The following is a 19,553-nucleotide window of genomic DNA, read 5'->3' on the forward strand; positions in this document are numbered from 1 at the left end:
TTGAAAAAAATTCCTCTTGCTCTACCCTTTGCCACTGGACATAGTATGTAGAAACCAGATGCTGTGTGGGCTGATAAGGGTTATGCTTGCCTGTCTGCTTGCTTTAATTTTGTTCCAACAGGCATTTCTGGATTTTCTACTCTGCTCTGTGTTGTTAACTCTTATTTTAACCACTTGGGAAATAGCTTTTTAGTGAAAATTTCTTTGGCCACCATGCATGATAATGTTCAGAAGTCTTCTAGTCTCTAAATGCTAAAATGAAAGACATCATAGGTGATTCCCTGTGCTTAAGCAAAGAGACTGGACAAATTGGTTTCCTGAGTCTCTGTCTTGACTCTCCTTATCCTGCTCCAACTAAGTGAGAATCTTCTAGAATCCAGTGGGAATCATCTTCCCATGACACCATTATCACCTTCATAAGACAGGCATAGACCATCTTCAAGTAACGTGTTTGCACGGCACTGCAGATGATGTTCATAAGCACAGTGCCATCTCAAAAGCATGCCAATCATAGAAATGAAGATGGATATCTGGACATGACCACTTCTCAGGGAAATGACTGACAATGCTATTGAGCCTCCTAAGAATATCTTCTAAGTAATTCCTCTCCGCGTAGGCTGCAAGCTAAACAGGTAAAGTAGAACACTCAGACTGAATCTTGCCAGCATGTGTACAAATCACTTGCACTTTCTCTGGAAAACCACAAGGACCTTAGCGTATTCATTACTTAGCAGAAGCAACCCAAATGGTATGAAATGGACCACAGGATAGGCCAGCAACTAAGGTATTTTAGCATCACTTTTGTCCTGAATTGATGTGTTTTCCAAGTCCTACATCAGGCTGTACAACTGGTTTGAGGAGGAATCTAGTCTTTGCTTCCCATGGGAGGCTATGTTTTAGTTCACATAATAAAGCCAATAGACGATGTTGAAGAAGGAAAAAACCACTGGGAAGAATATGCGGGACCACCGATCTATGGCATTCACATCAGTCAAGTCGGGGATGGTGATTTTCAGTTGGGAAGCGCGTCTCCTCAGGCGACTTTTCTTTTGTGCCACGTGTCGTTCCAGAGCATTTCTGCCAAAACTATGCCTGGGCAATCCGGCTTTCCGATACTGAATGCTGGAGGCATCGTAAGCCAGCATCGTGCTCCTGGGGTCTCCAAGTCCCATCACAGCCTCAGATGTGGCCATTTCATTTTTTATCTCGAGAGTGCTCAGTAAGATGTTCTCATGGGGGTCCATCTGCAAAGGGGAAGAATCAAAACAGTCAAAACAATGAGGCTTTATTTGTGCTATGCAAGACACTAAGATAGGCACTGCAGGTAGTATTTATCCCAGTGGTAAAGAGAGCTGGCTTTGTGATTACATCACCTGAGTTTGAAATGTGGCTCTGCCACTGGAGGCTATTTGAGGTTCAGTTTCCCCTTCCGTTAAATGACATATGACTCCAACCCCAGAGGATTGCTGTAATGATGCAATTATATAATAGACTGTTGCTAGTATCGTTTTCATTATTTCTACTTAGGGCATGCAGGAAATTGAAGGCATGACACCCTTTTAAAAAAAGTATATTCTTCATATGAACACATACAAAAATTAAACTATACTAAGTATGGCTAGTGTCAGGGAATTAATTACTGAATTGTGTTTATCATAGTAGCCTAATTATAGACGAATCGATAGCAAAACTAAAACTAAAAATAGTGGGCAATTATCAAGTACTTGCTATATATGCCAGGCACTTTTTTGTACAATTTCATTTAATTGATGATTCCTAACACCCATAATTATGATATGTCACCTTAAATCTGCAATGTCAATATAAACAGGGTAAAGGAATAGTTTTGAAGAATATAAATGCAGGGTACATGTGACTTTCCAAAATACAAAAGAATTCATAATGAAGGAAGAAATGTCTAACAGCTGGATAGACTGTGGCTGGTGGAGGTTTGAGTGGAGGATGGACTGAGAAGAGGGAAGGGAAGGGGCAGGGTTAGAGCAGGAAATAGAATGTCTGGAGTTGACCGTTCTCACTTGAAGTCTGGGTCTCAAGACTACAATTAGGTGGCTGTACGGAGAGTCAAATCATCTCTCTTGGATGATTTCTTCCTGCAAATCTAAAATTAAAAGATGAACACTGACATCATGATTCCCACATATTACATTATTACATAATGTCTTTTCTTGTGTTAAGCAGGGAAGACTTGTGTGCCTTATTTTTAAGAGGCCTCAATTGCTACACAGAGCAAAACCTAGCCACAACAAGTTATTCTTAATAACAAAGTACATTTATGTTGGTGGAGAATCAGGATATACTAATTGCCAGTAACATTTCTGAAATTCTAAGAAACCAATGGTCAATGATAGGCACTGATAATATATGGAATTAAGATATATAACCGAACACTTAATTGGAAGATACAGTGCTCTGAGCTTCACGAATTATGCAAAAGGCAAAAAGAATGTTGCTAAGATTATATATTAACAATTAGCTTTCAAATGTGGTTTAATGGCCCTGTATTACAAATTCAAATCTATAACCTTTTGAGGAATAGAAGCTATAAAATACACCAGGACATAATAGTTGACCAATTAATCTCTGCCCACTGATCAGACATTCTGTATGTTTGGTTTTGTACCATTTTGCTTAGTGGAAATACTAACCAAATATATTAATAAAGTTGATTTCAAAAGTTTAAGATTTTTAAACAAAACTAAATAAATGTGGAAAGCAATCTGTCAAGGTACGGCCAGGCAATGCCTTTACCGATGGGTTTCCTCATCCTAGGGAAAGAAAGGAACATTCAAAGACTCCTGCTATGTGCCAGTGCTTTGCTGTAACTGTTTCATTGAATGCTCACAACCATCCTGCAAAAAGGCATGAGGTTACAGTTGAAGACATTCATCAAATTTCCCAAAGTCACACAGTTACTATTGGTAGAACTGGAATTCAAACCTTGATCATCGGAGTACAAATGCTAGGGGAAAGTGGGGCCTTTCTAACACTCAAGGAAAGTGAAGCCAATGGAAATGAGAAACCTATTGCTCCTGTTATTTCACTAGCATGCTTATTTTCTGTTCTTCTCTGAGTCGTTAACTCTTCCTTTAACCACCTAGGGAACAGACTTTTAGTAAAATTTTTGGGCCACTATGCATGATGCTGTTCAGGAGTCTCCACATCTCTAAGTACCAGGATGTTTGTTTTTCTGATGAGGAATTGTAAGAACAGTTACACGATCTGACACCAGGACCGGCTGACTTAAAAATGTAAAACAACAGTAACGACCATAATAAAAACTATTGGCAGCAATGGATTATTATGAAGGGAAACTTGTTCTAAGTTTAAAACAAATTATCTTTAGATAATTCATTTAACCTTAGCGGGTTTCTATTTTGTTATTGAAAATTCAAGAGTTGGATTAGATTATTCCTGAAGCCCTATTATTTACTTATTTTTTCATTCACAAATTTTTAAAACATTGATTGAACACCCACTGTGTGCCTGGCACTGTGCCCAGTATTGCAGAGAGTCATGAGGAAGACAGAATTGCTGCTCGGTCCTCCTGGCAGTCACAGTCTCCAGAAAAAATACTGGAGTTGGAGACAAAATATTGTAGTTATGGCTCTTCTACTTGTTATTTTTGACCTGGAAAAATTACTTAATCCCTCTGAATCTAAGTTTCTTCAACTGTATTGGGGTCAAAGAGCAGGATTTGAGGAGATTAACTGAAATAAAACATGAGAGAAGAACTTGGGAAACTAAAGCACTCTGCAAAGTTGTTATGATATGCTATAAATGAAGTAGGATATTTATGCCCTCCAGTGACATGGCAAAAAACAATAATCAACCATGCCCAAAAGATAAATAAGTACATTGCCCTTGCAGTATATAGATATGGGTGATGACCTTTCTGTAGGTAAAACCAATCACCTCAACCCTACTAGAGACCCTTAAGTGGGAGGATGGTGGTGGTGGGTGAGGCGTACTGGACACCTGTATCATCTTATGAAGTGCTGCACTCCTTGAGATCTCTCATGTCATTAGAATCCTTCAACCTTTAAATATGACTGCTTGAATAGACTTAATTAAAGCTTAATAGTCCAGGAATAAATTAACCTGAACAAGAAAAATAGCATTGTTTTCCAGAAAATTCCTATGCATAACCATGGAGCTGTGAAGTGGCTAGGGATAAAGTATAACCATCTTTACCTGTAATTTAATGTCTCTTGATTAACAGATACATGGAGGTTATAGTTCATTAGACTGCACATCAGGGTGAAGCTGTAAGATGCTGCTCCAATTACCCCATCTTGTCCTTCTTTGAAGGACTAGTTTGCTCCACCACTTTTTCATATTTTCTATAAAGCCTTCCATATATGCCAACCTTCTTCACTCAAAAATTAGCTTAATCCCTCCCATGAGGCCACACCACAGTGTCCATTTGCCCCATTTTTGGAATTACCAAGACTTGAGTTTTCCTCTGGGAGTCTGGAATGGTGGCTTCATCAACCCCTGGAACTGTGTCTGTTCTCTGTAGCAGCGGACACATTGTGCAGTGTTTCCATGTTTTGAATCTCGACTTAGATATATCTATCAGGTTTTGATTCTGGGTTGAGCCACTCACCAGCTTTGAGACCTTGGGCAAATCATTCAACCTCTCTGAACTCAAGTTTTCTTATATGTAAAGTGGGGAAAATGCCAATACCAGTCTCCTAGGATTGTTTGGGAGGATTAAATAACACAGCACATGCAAAGCACTTAGCCCAGTTTTGTACATAGTAAGCACTCAAAAAATCATAACTGATCTTGTTATAAAAATGCAATAAATATTCAATAAATGAATAAATTTGATCTTCTAGTGTCATTTATTTATACATTTTTTAAATTTTTTATTTTTTAGAGATGGGGGGCCCACTACGTTGCCCACACTGGAGGGCAGTGGCTATCATAGGTGCATCATAGCTCAGTGTAGTCTCAAACTCCTGGGCTCAAGTGATCCTCCTGCCTCAGCCTCTCAAGTCCTGGGACTGGTTAACAAACCAGAACTTTGAAATGCATCAGATATTTTAACTTTGCTTTCATTAGTGGCTTCTGTAAAGTGCTGAGAACAATGCTTAGTACATAATAAACGCTATACATTTTTGTTATGGTATATAAGTAAATTTATTAAATAAAATAGCAAGTTTAGACTGAGTTATTTCCAAATGCTCAAGTGAGATAAATAGAAGCTGCCTTTCATTTCATAGGTGGAGAGGGAGCACTTATTTCACAGACCTTACTATGTGTCCTAGATCTACAGAGAGCCCACCAACATTGTCCTAACCACAGAGGAAAACAGAGCCCAAAGGCTAGGACCAAACAGAGAGACATACCCAGTGCTGATGTGGCGGAACAGGGAGCACCTGTCTTGTCTTTGCTCATGACACTTTGATATTCCAGTATAATGCTGGCCACAGCAATTATAATCAATTGCTTCATATCTGTCTTCCCCACCAGACTATATTTCTTGATGAGGACAGACACAAAGTCTGTCTCATCCATCACTGTATCCCTAAGCATCTGGCATGGTACCTGGCACATAGTGGGTGCTTAAAAAATAAATCCTGATTGGTGAAATTAATTTTGCTACCCTAGAAACTTACTGCACCTCTTCATGAGTCATTGATAAGATGGATTTAGTTTTGCACCACCAATCTAAAGACTGGAACTTCATGGGGCCATGTCTTGAATTCTTTCCCTGCTCTGAGGCTTTTGCCTCTGTTTATATAGGTCTCTTTCTAGAGCAGCATACTCAGGCCCCTGAGACCTGGAAACTGCACTTCTCATAGTGCCATTTCCATAACAGATATCTCATTATTATACCAGAGAAGGAAACTTAGTGAGTAGCAACTAGAAGCCAGGACTGAGCATTTTTCATAGTGACCTCTTTCAGGTATCACGGTAGCACTCATTGATCTCATGTTTAGAAAATAAAGCACAAAGAGTTTAAGAAAACACTAACACAAGTTCACAGAGTGAATAGGTGGCAGAGAAGGAATTAGAATCAGGTTTCTTTCACATTGCCATGCTGAGGCACAGTGGCTCAGACAAGCCCTGCAGCAGGCACAAAAGAAGGCCCTCTCAGTGCATGGATGGGGCAGTCATCTGGAGGCTTGCAAAATTTTTCTTAATGAGAGGTGGATAAGAACATCTGGAGCTAGATCTGTCACTACAAGTGAGAGCTGTTGAAAAGTCATGTTAACTGCAGCACTTCCAAGTAAGAAGAGTAGACATCTGTGCTTTGGCTGCTCATCTGGCACCAGTCACTCCAATTTCTGTCTGGGAAGCTACACTTCCTCACTCTCGATTTCTGTGCCTTTGATGTGGGTGTAAGCCAATCAGAGAAATTCTGACACCACGATTGGCTCAGTGATGGGCACGTGGCCTCTTCTGAGACAACAGCATGCCGTGAGCATTCAGATAGGCAGACCAGAGTGAAAACTCTCAAACTTTTCCACTGGATTTGCACCTAGAAGTGGCCCCGAATCTACAGAATCTGCTGAGATGTCTCAATTATATGAAGAGATACTTACTTGGAAAGAAGCCAAAAAGAAAGACAGTTCATGAACTGATGCCACCTGTCTCTGTACCTTGACATGTCAGACTTGCTGACGCTAAGCAAAACAATATATTCCTTCTTCCTTTCTTTATTCCTTTTCTTCCTTCCTTTCTCTTTCCCTATTTCCCTCCTCTTCCTCTTCCTCCTCTTCTACCTCCTTCTCTTCCTTCATATTCCTCACCTTTCTCTCTTTCCTCTCTTTCACAATAGCTAAAAAGAAAATAAAATACCTAAGAGTATATTTAACCAAGGAGGTAAAAGACCTCTACAAAAAGAACTACGAATCACTGAAGAAGGAAATTGCAGATGATGTAAACAAATGGAAAAACATATTATGCTCATGCATTGGCAGAATCAACATTGTTAAAATGTACATACTATGCAAAGTGATTTACAGATTCAATACAATCTCCACCAAAATACCAATGTCATTTTTTACAGATCTAGAAAAAATAATTCTACTCTTTGTCTGGAACCAGAAAAGAGCCTGAATAGCCAAAGCAATCTTAAGCAAAAGGAACAAATCTGAGGGCATCACCTTACCAGATTTTAAGCTATACTGCAAGGCTATAGTAACCAAAACATCAGGGTACTGGAACAAAAATAGAGACATAGACCAATGGAACAGAACAGAGAACCCAGATATAAAACCATCCACATACTGCCATCTGAGCTTTTACAAAGCAGACAACAATATACACTGGGGAAAAGAATCCCTATTCAATAAATGGTGCTGGGAAAATTGGATGGCCACATGGAGAAAATTAAAACAGGGTCTGTATCTCTCACCACTCACAAAAATTAATTCAAGATTGATAACAGACTTAAACCCAAGACATGAAACCATGAGAATTCTAGAAGAAAATGTTGGAAAAACTCTTCTAGCTATCACCCCAATGGCAATCACAGCAACACCAAAAATAAATAATTTGGACTTGATTAAAGAGTCTCTGCACAGCTAAAGAAACAATTAACAAAGGGAATAGACAACTTACATAATGAGAGAAAATATTCACATGCCATACATTCAATAAAGGGCTAATGATCTGAATCTTTCTCTCCTTCTTTCTTTCTTAAGCCAGAATGAGTTGGGTTTCCTGCTTTTTGGGACAAGACCAACGGGTCTAAGATATAATTCATCTGAGGTATAATTCATACCTGAGATATAATTCATCCCATTTAAAGGCTTCAACAACTTTGTAATACAGTATAGACAGGGCAGCACAGGAATTAAAAGCATTTCATTTGTAATAAAAATTTTCATAACCCAAATTAGGACTAAAGAAATGTATTAGAGTAATATTTTCAGATGCAGAACAGTGTTGGGTTTCAATCTTTTAGGCAGCTGCTAGATTTGAATGGCTGTTAAACTGGCTGCACTCCCCTTTCTTTTCCTTGTCTTGTTTATTCTTCTTTTCCTTTCAAAGGGCATGAACTGTGTTGGGAGGTAAGTTACAATGTCAAGAGCAAAGGTACAGGAGATAGATAGGGTCTTTTACATGTGGTTTAAAGGGTAAAAGTAGAAAGCTTTCAGGCAAACTACCCTCAAATTTGTTTATTTTTAATCTTTTTTATTGTTTATATAAGAGAAAAAATGTGTTCTTGAGTCTGGATGTTAAATTCAGTAACGATTATCCTTCCTTTTTTCCCGTCTGAAATAATTGTTTCTCTAAGGTGATTTTTTTGATATGAGGGGTTTTTTTTGGAAACACACCTACTAAACCATAGCAGAACAGGATACATTCCCATTTGATATGGCAGAAATGGAAGCTCAGAAAAATAAAGTGAGTTACTTAAAATCTTACTGGTAATAGGTAATAGAACAGTATAACAATTTCTGGTTGTTAATGATTATCTCAATGCAACAATATTCCTTGCTGCCTTCAGCCTGTCTTAATATCAACCGAGGAAGACTGACTGAAGTAGTGGCTTGGAGGGTGACAGTCTTATTTTAGTGGTTCCCAAACTTGAGTGTGCATCAGCATCCCCTGGAGGCCTTGTTAAAACAGATCTCTGGTACCAACATTCAGAGTTCATGAGTCATTAAGTCTGAGATGAATCTCAATAATCTGCATTTCTAACAAGTTCCCAGGTGAGGTTGGGCTGCTGGTCTGGACAGCAGCAGAAGGGCATGACTTCAAATAGAAGAGTGGCAGAAGTCAGAGAAATAATGAAAAAGCTGAAGGTTCTGAACACAGTTCACAAGACCAAGCTGAAAAGCAGCTTTCATAGAGAGAGAACATATGCAGCTTCCATGTATGGAGTATTTACTGGAGCCAGGTATTGTATTAAGGGCTTTACACACTATCCTAGTTAATCTTAATCTTGACAACCCTATGAAGGAGGTACTATTAATATTCCCATTTAAAAAATATGGAGATTGGGAATCAGAGATAGTTAGTGATTTGCCCAGAGTTAAACAGTTAGTAAGTAGTGGAGCTGATACTTAATCTGTTTGCTCCAAGATTTCTGTTCCTAGTTACCAAACTATCCAATAGCATATCTTGAGACTTTCCTCAATTACAAGTTCTATCTTGGGATGCTTTCTCAGTGTCAGGCTATGCTTAAGGGATGAAATTTCTGCAAAAGGAAGGCACAGCAATTGTCATATAAATTTAGCTAATCTTTAAATCTGAGTTTCTGCACTAGCCTTTCCAGACTTGTCCAAGTGGATTTCCTAATTGTCTTTCTCCTCACTTGAGCAGTGGAGACACAAGAGAAACCACTAAACTCTCCTTTTCTTTTTTGATTAGGACATTAATAAGAGATAATTTCCCTTTAATTAAACAGAAGGGCCATGTGGCAATCTGTGTTGCCTTGGAAAACACACCAAAACATTTATCAATTGTTTTTTGTCTTGGCATTTTCACTTATTTAAAGAGCCTTGAGAACTTTGTTGATAGCAGTTGAAATATGAGAGAAAAGGAAGCAAGAGTAAATGAAGGGAAGTTGAGGGGAAAGATAGACTAGTGAATAAACTGCCATTCTCTGTAGATAAATTGCCTTTTCAAGAAGCTATGCTGAAGGCCTTGCTTTAATTTTAGTACAAGGATATATGCTATTTGCTTTCTAGTGTCAAGCTTTAACTTGCGTGTCCTTTCCTGCCAATAAGGTTTTTTGGACTGGCTCTGTTAAGCAGACTAATGCCAACAAAGAAAGTCTCCTGTTTCCCATTCAACTATCTGCTTTTGAAATTATGCTTTACCTGGAGTTATTGTGCTTATCAATCAAGAATCAAGTGCTGAAATGTTGGGAAACAGACTGATTTATTTGCACCAGCATTTCAGAGCCTCCTGTGAATGAGGGCAGTTTGCACACTGATTGAATCAGATGTTCTACTGGGTAGAGGGAGGGACCTTTCTGCTGACTCGAGTTATTTTCCAGACTGACCTATGTGATGATGGTTTTAACAACAGCAAATTTGAGTTAAATATTTTGGATGAAGAGGGTTTCTTTTTCTTCTTTCTGTCCTCAACCAAACATTTATCACAGAAAGAGAAGAAACATGCTTGGCTAACAGAGTACCATTTTGCTTAAAAGATACTGTATTAAACCCATAAGAGTGAGTTTTGTTTTTATATATTAATCAGTTCATTCTAGGTTTGGATTCAGATTTGCTGCTTCTTTTCCTGCACCTTTTTTCATGATAGGTACATGCTCTGGAGGGGTTCCCCTGTTACACTCTATAGTCTACAGGAAATCTTCACTTGGAAAGGAGCCAACAGAAAAAGAGAGAGAGTACATGATCTGATGCCACCTTGTCTCTGTATCTGGGCATGCTCTGGTATATGGTCTGGAGGGATGTCCTTGTTATCATCTATAGTCACATATAGAAAAACAAATCAAATTCCTCAGCAACCTAACACAATCATATGCTTACCTTGAGAAGGAAGAATGGGGCTATTTTAAATCCCAGTGCACCCCTCATATCATCAAGAGAAGAGGGAGAAATTGTAAAAACCCAAGAAATCCTAACTGTGAAATTTCCAATTGCTGTGACTATTGAGTGGGTAGGAGAACTTGTTTTATCTTCCATAAAATGACCCTGCCACCTGAGTGATTTGAAATGCTAAGGTAATGCACTGTTAACCACGTGGGAATATCCAAAGCACTCTTTCTAAAGGAAAAACACTGTGACGTTACCTAGCATGAACTTAGTATTCTAAGAAGTGAAAGAAAGTTCACCCAATCAGAATATGAAACGGAGATTCTATGAGAGCAAGAGAAGGCTGACATCTTTGACTCTTTGAATCTCTGTACCAAAGAGAATGGAGAAATAGCAACCAAAAATTTTCAAATGATTATGATTTTGATCAAGTGCTACTATTTTCCCCCCACCCTGCAGGGCACTGCCCAGCAAATTCTGCAGTATCCCTCTGTACTGGAAATTCTTAAATGGCCTTCTGAACTTTTTTGTGGCTTGGTGTCTTCCATCCCTTTTACTCTCACAGCTTCAAATTAATTTCTCTTGGAAGATGATTCCTTTCTGTATATGTGTTAATTCATGTGGAATTCATTAAGAATGATATATGAACTCTAGATCACTGATTTGTTTATTTAAAGAATAATATTTGGATTGCGATAGGAAGATGAATATTATATTTGGGGGAGAGGAAGAGTACATTCAAATCACTACATTTAATATTGTTAAATCATAATTAGCATGCATGATGAATTGAATAATTTCTTTTAGAAGGTTAGTAGAATTTTTTCTGGGTGCCTCTTTTTAATTGAATAAAGTACAATCTACTAGTTTCAATTACAGTCGAAAGTAGGGAGTCATCTTCATTTTACGGGGAAAAAAGAGATTGGGATCAGAATAAAAACCTCTGAAGGAGGAAAAAGTAAAGAAAACTATATGATGTATCAATTTTAATAGACATTCCTTACATTCAAAAGAAGCACTGGCTTCAAATTATTATAGATCCTCAGGGAGTATGGAATGGAGCCAGGTTTGACAATGAGCTTACCTAAATACAAAATCCTATTTTTGACAAGTTTCAGGGAAGTAGGTGTGAGAATCTGCCTACCCAATCCTGGTAACTCAAAGAAGTTTGAACACCCGGCAGCTTACATCCTGAGAGGTGAAGGCTTGTTCTAGTTTCATTTTCATCTGGCTTATTGACTTAAGTCCCAAGCTGGAAAGAGACAATTGATCTGATCTGTTCATTAGCTGGTTCAGCCAACTCAAAATATTATGGGCAATGACATGCTAAAGATTTTATACACACCATCTAACTAGTAATTCACAGTTTCCCAACCTATTTTGAAGTAAAACTACAGAGGACATTTGTTTTAGCTTCTTTCCGCAAGGCTGGAAACACTCCAGTCAACTATTTCTAATGTGCAGGGAGGGAGAAGAACAGCTAACTGCTAGAAGAGGAGCTACCTTTTTCCCTGAGACTAATATATATCATCCAGGATGATGGCAGTGCACATCACTAAGGGGGAAAAGAGTGCCAGTCACACTCCTCTCCCCTTTATAATCTTTCAAAACCTGTGACAGCGAGTTTAAACATGGAAGCAGATCAGGTTGAAATTCAAGATTTACTGGCAGGTCATGATTGACATAAATGTTGTCATCAAATCTACCTGGGTGACTGGGAGACTTGTGGTTTTCTACTGTTCATGGGTTTTAAAACTGACCCTGATCTTGTCCCATGAGGTAATGGGGATGGATCTGGACATACAAAACCACCTACTGCCTCAGTTCTAGGTGAGAGGGAAGTTATAAAGCTGAAAGCTAGAAGCAGAGAAGCCAATGTTTGGTTTTTGTCCCCCTAAGCAAGGCATCAATGTTTAAATCTACCTAAAAATCTTATAACACCTTCCCCCTGGAAGATATCGCAGGCTAAGAAAAAGAGAATTTCTCAGCCTATAGACTCCAAAACCCCCCATCTAGACTATAATCAGCTCCACTAACAGGAATCAGAGACACTCTCTCTATATAATCTTATTCCTACATCCTATTGTTTTTCATTCAATTTGGCCAAGAAAACAGAAGGCTGACCTAATGCAAACCATATGGACAGGACTTCTGTGAACACAGAACAAAAAAGGTAACAGAAAGATGCAGCAGCATTAGCATCCAGAGGCATGCTGGGAACACAGCCAATGAACTTTGCTTCTATAGAGCCCGAGTCTCCTTTGGTTCTCGAATGGCAGGGGCACAAGGGCAGCACCTTTTAAAATAGATCTCTTGAACAGGGGTGGCTTGGATGGGGAGGGTACATGGAATCACATGGATTACTGAATCCTGTGAGTGAACATTTAGACACATGTTTAATATTCAACTAGCATTTGATCCAGTAGCTGTGTTTGAAAAAAAAGTGCTGAGGGAAACTGACTCAGCAGTAATTAACAAAATGACATTGTCCAAATAACTTAAGAGTGTGTACTGGTAAGTATGTGCCCATTGTGCGAAGAAAAATAACTGATGCTAAGGGCAGTGTGATTATAGAACAAAATGTCTTTATAACAAATATGAATGGCAAATAACTAATCACGAAAAATAATTTATAAACTCCTGACAATTTCTTAAAAGAACATTGTTGATATTCAATAATATGCAGCTATTTGAATGGAACCAAAGAATTTCTAACATTTGCTCTGTCATAAAATTGAGAGTAGGAACGTCCACATTCATCCTTCCTCCCATCTTTCAGACCTCAATTCAAATGTTCCTTCCATTGGGGAGTCTTCCTGGATCTTGTCTTATTTTATCAGGTCCTCCATTACGTGCTATCAAAGCAATGAAGACACTTTCTTCACTGCCCTTATTTCCATCTATAATTACATATTATTTCTATAGGTATTTGTTTAAGGTGTGTCTTCTCATTAGGATGTGGTCTCTGTGAGAGCGAGGCACATGTTTGCTAAGATTCAAGAAATATCTGCAGAAATAGCAGTTAATATCATTATTCCATATTTAGTGGCCATGCATACAATATTCCAGGCACAGTTATAAGCACTCTCCACGGATTACTGCATCTTTTCCTCACCACAATCCTCTGCAGTAGGTACACTGATTAGCTCTCATATCATAGATGAACAAGCTGAGACTCTGAAAAATTAATCACTTGCTGAGAGTAGCACCGTGAATAAATAAGGGATCTGAGATTTGTACCCAGACAGTTTGATTTCAGAGTCCTCGCCCTTAAGACTGATGCTACATTGCCTTCTAGGACTTTTTATACATCCTCTTAAAAGAGTGAAATGTCCTATTGCTTTGAGGGGAAGACATTTAGGAAATATGAACATCCACCATGCAGCTGTAGGAACAGTGGCAGGCAGAGTACCGGGGCGGTGGGCAAGGCAGCCAGAGACCATGGCCTGGGCACAGAGAGTCACTGGGTCTTCTAAAGGTAGGGTCAGAGGGAAAGTAAAGGTAGGACTGGTCGGTCCTGGGGAAAGCAAAGGGAAGGTAGAGGGAGCCCCCATGTCCGTACCTGCACGGCATTCTGCTCCTAAGTGCCAAGTCAGAGAACTTGAGTGGTCTTATCTTTTCCCTCTGGATCTTTTCTGCTGACTTTGGTCTGACTACATTTTAGGAAAAGCCACTTTGTGAAATCAGAGGGTCCTATGCTAGAACAGTCTTTACCTCTAGATTGCAGGAACTCTCAGGGTAACCCTATAAAAAGTCACATTCTTTTGGGCTGAAGCAGTAGTATCCTTCTTGAGAACATAAGTGCTAAAGTCAGGCTAGTCAAGCCAAAAGCTGACTGAGATAAAGGCAAGGTCACAAAACTGTGATCTTAGGTAAGGCATTGAACCTTTGTGGGCTTCGGTTTCCTCAACTGTAAAATAGGTATAATAGTATCTGTCTTATTAGATTGTTGTGAGGATTATTGAGATAACTCATATAAAGCACATAAAACAGTGTCGTATCTAATAAAAACCCAAGGAATATTAACTTTTATTACTATAGAAGTATGGGGATGGAGGAATTGAGCGTGTGCTATGTCACGATCAGAAGAGGTTAGGGATGGTAAACCAGTTCCCAACTCAAATAGCTGTGGACATGGCGACAGGGTGACACGCAGTAGGTGCTCAACCTCTCTTTACAAGACAAATACATGCATCAGTCCAGATGGGCTTCTTTGGGCTACAGCCCTCTGGCAGGGAGCGTCCTCCAGATCTTCTTGGGCTGTATGAATCTTCTAGTTTCAGTATTTCAGGAAAACGTCTAAAGTTGAGACCTCATTATTTACCAGCCTAAGAAAAGAGATTGTGAATAATGTTTCTTCTTGATGCTTAATTTGGGGACCCTGTTTGTTTTTTTATCCTTAAGGAGGGCAGAGTCAAGAGGTAACTTCAAATATTCCATTTTGTTATATGCCATCAGGATCAGTCAAAGTTTGGGAGGGGAGAGCTTCCACCCACCAGCAGAACTAAGTTTTCAGACTTATTTCCACCTTTACTTATATATAGGAAATAAGTCTCTCATCCTCCAAATTAAAAGCATCTAAAAAGAGAGTTTCATTATGATGATACTGATAATATAAAATCACATTTTTATATGGTCTTTTATAGTAGCATTCTGAAGTCCAGTGTAAATAAGACCATTTACACAGTTGCTTAAGTCTTGAAGACATGTACTTTGGAATCAGCATTGAATTCTAGCTCTTCTACTGATCAGCTATGTGACTGGGGGCAGATTCCATAACCTAGCTTAGCCTCAGTTTACCTTTATAATGAGGCTACATCACTTCACCTTTAAAATGAAGTTACATCATTTGGAGGGCTGTTTAAAGACTGAGACAAGATATTTAAGGAGCTTACCATCATGTCTGACATACCTAACTATGCATGTAACTATGTATGTATCTAACAAAAGGGAACCATCACTATGATACTTGCAAATTTAAACTTCTACAACTGGGAGAGAAGATGCAAATTCACTGATTTATATAAGCAAGATTAAGTCTTTATATTTTCTCTCTAGCCCCTCGCAGTGGATGCTGCAGTTGACTCTATCCCACCCACAGCAACAAAAGGAGAGACAGACCCCTGCTCCAGATGTGATTGCTTTTAACCCAGTCTTGGTATTCCCCTCCCCTTCCCAGAGATTGGTTCAGGAAAGGGAAGGATTAAGTCAACTGAGCCAGTTAAATCAAAGGAAAGGCTTGTTAAAGGCTTTGGGTAAAAACAAATCCCCATCTCTCCTTATGGACATGAATGGAGAAACATGGAGCCCTGTTGCTACCGAAAGCCGTCTTATCTCGAACAAGATGTCATCAACGAAATGTTGGTTGGCTTGATCTTCTCTTGCTCTCTCTCTTGTCCCATGCCTATGCATCCTTTTCACAGGCCAAACACATTAAAGGTGAGTAGAAAATCAAAAGAGCCTCATTAATAAAAATTCAAAATAGTAATTTGATAATTTGCAAACATTTCAGCTAAAATTCAACCTAGGACCATGACAAGGTTTTGTGTATATGTGTGTGTGTGTATGTATCTATTCTTTTCCACAAACAACAATCTTGTAAGGAAAGTTTAATATTATCCAACAGCAATTTTAACAAAAATGCCCTCCGTTTATTCAAATCCTTTATGTTTTGTCAAAGTGCTTTCCTATCTTTTACCTCATAGCCCTGTACAACATTAGAATAAATTCAAAAGACCAGGCATGGACTTTCTCATCTCATGGATAAAAACACTAAGACTCAGAGAAGTTCTTTTCCAAAAGTTGCAGAGCTCTTCAGAGGCTGAGCTAGGCTGAGTACTCCTGGTTTCCTAAATCTAAATTGGATTCTGTGCCTGGTTCCGCCAATTATAGAACTGAGGAAAGATATTTTAAAACAGCTTTACATCTAATCTGTGATTCAAATATGCAATACACAGAGAGAAATCTAGGTTTACATTCCAGCTTTATTTAGTCCTGGATCTTCCACTAACTAGCTTATGTGACCCTGAGCAAGTCACTGAAATTTCTGGGTTTCGGTTTCTGCATGCCACAGGGAGACATTTGTTGAGGTAGGTTTCCTATTCTTAAGCCTGTGATAAGCTTGGCTAATTGACCAGCCGGTCCCAGATGCAACTACAGAATCCTCAGTACCTTCTCTAGGCAGCAACCATGAGTCATCCCGAGTGGGTATTCAAGCTACAGCTCATTTGCATTCCCTGGGCTAGGTCCTCCCTATCTAGTGTGGCCCGTAGATCAGCCACTTTGGCATCCCAAGAAGGTCTATTAGAAATGCAGAATCTCGAGCCTCACCCTAGATCGACTGAATAAGAGCCTGCACTTTAACGAGATCCCCAGGTCACTTTTATCCACATGAAAAACACTGAAAAGCACTGAGCTAGGTGATATCCTAGATCCCTTAAAGTTCTAAAAGTCAGTAACTATAGGATTTAAAAAAAAAGAGGGAGTATTTTCCAAGAACCTTGGGTAGCTGTTTAAGTCCGCTAAATGGAGCCTTCATCTTCTAATTGGTAAAAAGCAGAGCAGTTAATTGGTAATATTTTTGTCCTCCTCATGCTGAATTAATCACAACCAAGGTGCTGACTAAACCCTTAGGGGAAGACTAAGCTGTGGAGGGAACTATGAAATCCACCTCGGCCAGGGATCCCTTGTCCAGCTGCAGTCTGGTGGCTTCTGTACATTTGGCCAATTACACGGTGAATTATTCCAGTGACTATTTGTCAAATGCACCATCCACCCTCGGTCCTCGATTCTCTTGTTAGAACTGCTGTTAATTTGACACAGCCTTGTCAAACATCTCTCCGCTCCATTCGAACACCAAATTATCCTTGGCTCTGAGATCTGAAGATGATGGCAGACAGTGAAAGGTGTTAAACTTCACAAAACACAGGCTGCAAGTTGAGTTGGGAAGTGAAGAGAAGTATGAATCCAGGAAGATAAAAAAGAATAGCAAGCCCAGTTGGCAATCTGATGCTTTGCTAACTAATAAAATATCAGCTAGATTGTGGGTCAAGTATCAAAAACTCTCAAAACACAGCAAAGCAACAGACAGCAGCAAAACAAACAAACCTGGGTTCAAGTCCCAGGTTAGCCACTAACTAGCTGTGTGATTTTGAATATGTTACTTCTCTCTGGGCTTCAGCTTTTGTCATCCGTAAAATTTTAGATGACTATAAGAGTACCTAGTAAATCAGCAAGCTTTAAACTTTTTTAAGCATCAGAATCGATTGGGAAATTTGCTAGAATTTATAAATTGGGGTGATCAGAGGTTTTGATTCAGTAAATCCAGGGATGGGGCTAGAGCTCTGCACTTTGTACTGGTATTGTGGTCTGAGGATGCCCCTCCATACAATGCAGTCATGGAGCAGTGGATGGTAAGAGCTAATGCCACTAGAGCACTTAGCTAGCTCCTGGCTTTATGTAAGCTCTTGGTAAACGCTAGCTTTTAAAAGACATCATTAGCAATTTAGATAGGGGAAGGGACTTGCTCAGTGCTACACAGTGAGTAACAGCAGGGATAGACCCTTTTCCACTGCCCCAGAATGGTTTCCTGTGTACTCACATTTCTCAGAGCTACTTTTCTGGAACAATGCAAGGGACTGAGAAAAGATGCAGGTCAAACTATTACATACTGTCAAGTCAAGGAATGAAAGGTAGTGCTGCCCAGTGGGCAGGTTATCCCAGAGAACTGGGATATGGTCTTGTTTTGCTATAAAACTGCTGTGTGACTTTGGACTAGTCACCCTCCCTGTCTGGAGGTCAATTTCTTCACTTATAAAAATGAGGGGATCCTTTAAACCTGTTTCCAGGGTTAAATTACTGTTATTCTATGGTAGATGCATACACCCTGGCTGGATGGAGCAGCTCCTTGCTCCCTTTTTATTGACATGGAATGTACCTTTTACTCTGTGAAGCTTTTCTTGAACATACAACTCAAGGTAACATCTCCCTCCTCTGACACTCAGTAGCAAGTATTATCTGTATCATGGACTATCCATTCTGATTATCTTGTACTATTAAAAAGAATACCATAGAGGCAGTGGACTAGTCCATCAGATGGAGAGACAATGCTACTGATTTAGAAACAAATCTTAAGAAACAGGAAAAGTCAGAGTTCTGTCCTCGTGATTCCTTTCATGGTAGACATCAGCTTCATAGTTACTGCTCACAAATGCCAGCCACTGTTCCAAGTACTTCCTCTATACTTTCTCCTGTAATCCTTAAAACCATCTTTTCAGGGTGGAACTGTAAGCCCCATTTTACAAATGAAGAAACCTGAAGCTCAGAGAACTTTTCCGTGTTCATACGGTGAATGAGAGACAGTCTTGGGGCTTGGACTCTAGGCTGTCTCCAATCCAAAATCAAGTAGGTTTGATTCAGCTACGACTGCCTGTGCTAGCCTCTTCTCTGGAAGCATTAATTTGATAAATACTTGCTGGATATTTGAAACATTTGTGATGTTCCTTCCAAATCTGTGCCCCTTGTGAGAAATGTTTCATGTTATCCTACAGCTGGTTACTGTAAGGAAAGCAAAGTGTAGCTGAAAGATTCTCAGAGGGATGTAGCCTATGTCTTTGGCTTCAGGGGCCAACGTTCTCAACTGCTAAACTAAATGATCCCCAATCCTGGGCTCAGGAAACTTGAAATGCCTCAAAAAGCAGTATTCACATGTGAGGGCTCATTGTGACATTGTATTTTCAAGGTGGAAGCTGGGGTTAGCAGGCTCGCCCTCCCGTGACCCAGAGGTGCGTAACCCGAATCCCTCTTTAGGGCACCACAGCAGGGACCTCTGACTCAGGGCAGGAAGCCTGCTGTAGTGTCCTTGAAGTCCGTCTAGCTTCCAGAAATTTCCCACAGTAGAAGTTAGCAGAAGTGTTGAGAGGCAAAGAGACAGCCTGTTTATTGCTGAGGGAGATTTCAAAATGATGTCAGGGCCCATATTTGTTATATCTCCCTGGGTGCCCTTTGCCAAGATTAAATAAGCATCAAGTCATCCTGCAAACCTCTTCTGAGCAGAAGCAATAAAAA

At 39.5% G+C, this 19,553-nt stretch overlaps 1 protein-coding gene across 1 annotated transcript in view; it reads right to left on the minus strand.

Annotated features, from left to right (window-relative positions):
• Positions 1-326: 326 nt before the first annotated feature.
• GABRB2 (gamma-aminobutyric acid (GABA) A receptor, beta 2) overlaps positions 327-19,553 on the minus strand; it is a 349,441-nt gene continuing 330,214 nt past the window's right edge. Inside the window, exon 10 of the mRNA XM_012644788.1 lies at positions 327-1,244. Coding sequence (XP_012500242.1) covers positions 897-1,244 — 348 coding nt within the window. The 3' untranslated portion in view covers positions 327-896. The remainder of the gene's footprint in view (positions 1,245-19,553) is intronic.

This window comes from Propithecus coquereli, unplaced genomic scaffold (assembly GCF_000956105.1).
Source record: "Propithecus coquereli isolate 6110/MARCELLA unplaced genomic scaffold, Pcoq_1.0 Scaffold220, whole genome shotgun sequence".
Lineage (NCBI taxonomy): Eukaryota > Metazoa > Chordata > Mammalia > Primates > Indriidae > Propithecus > Propithecus coquereli.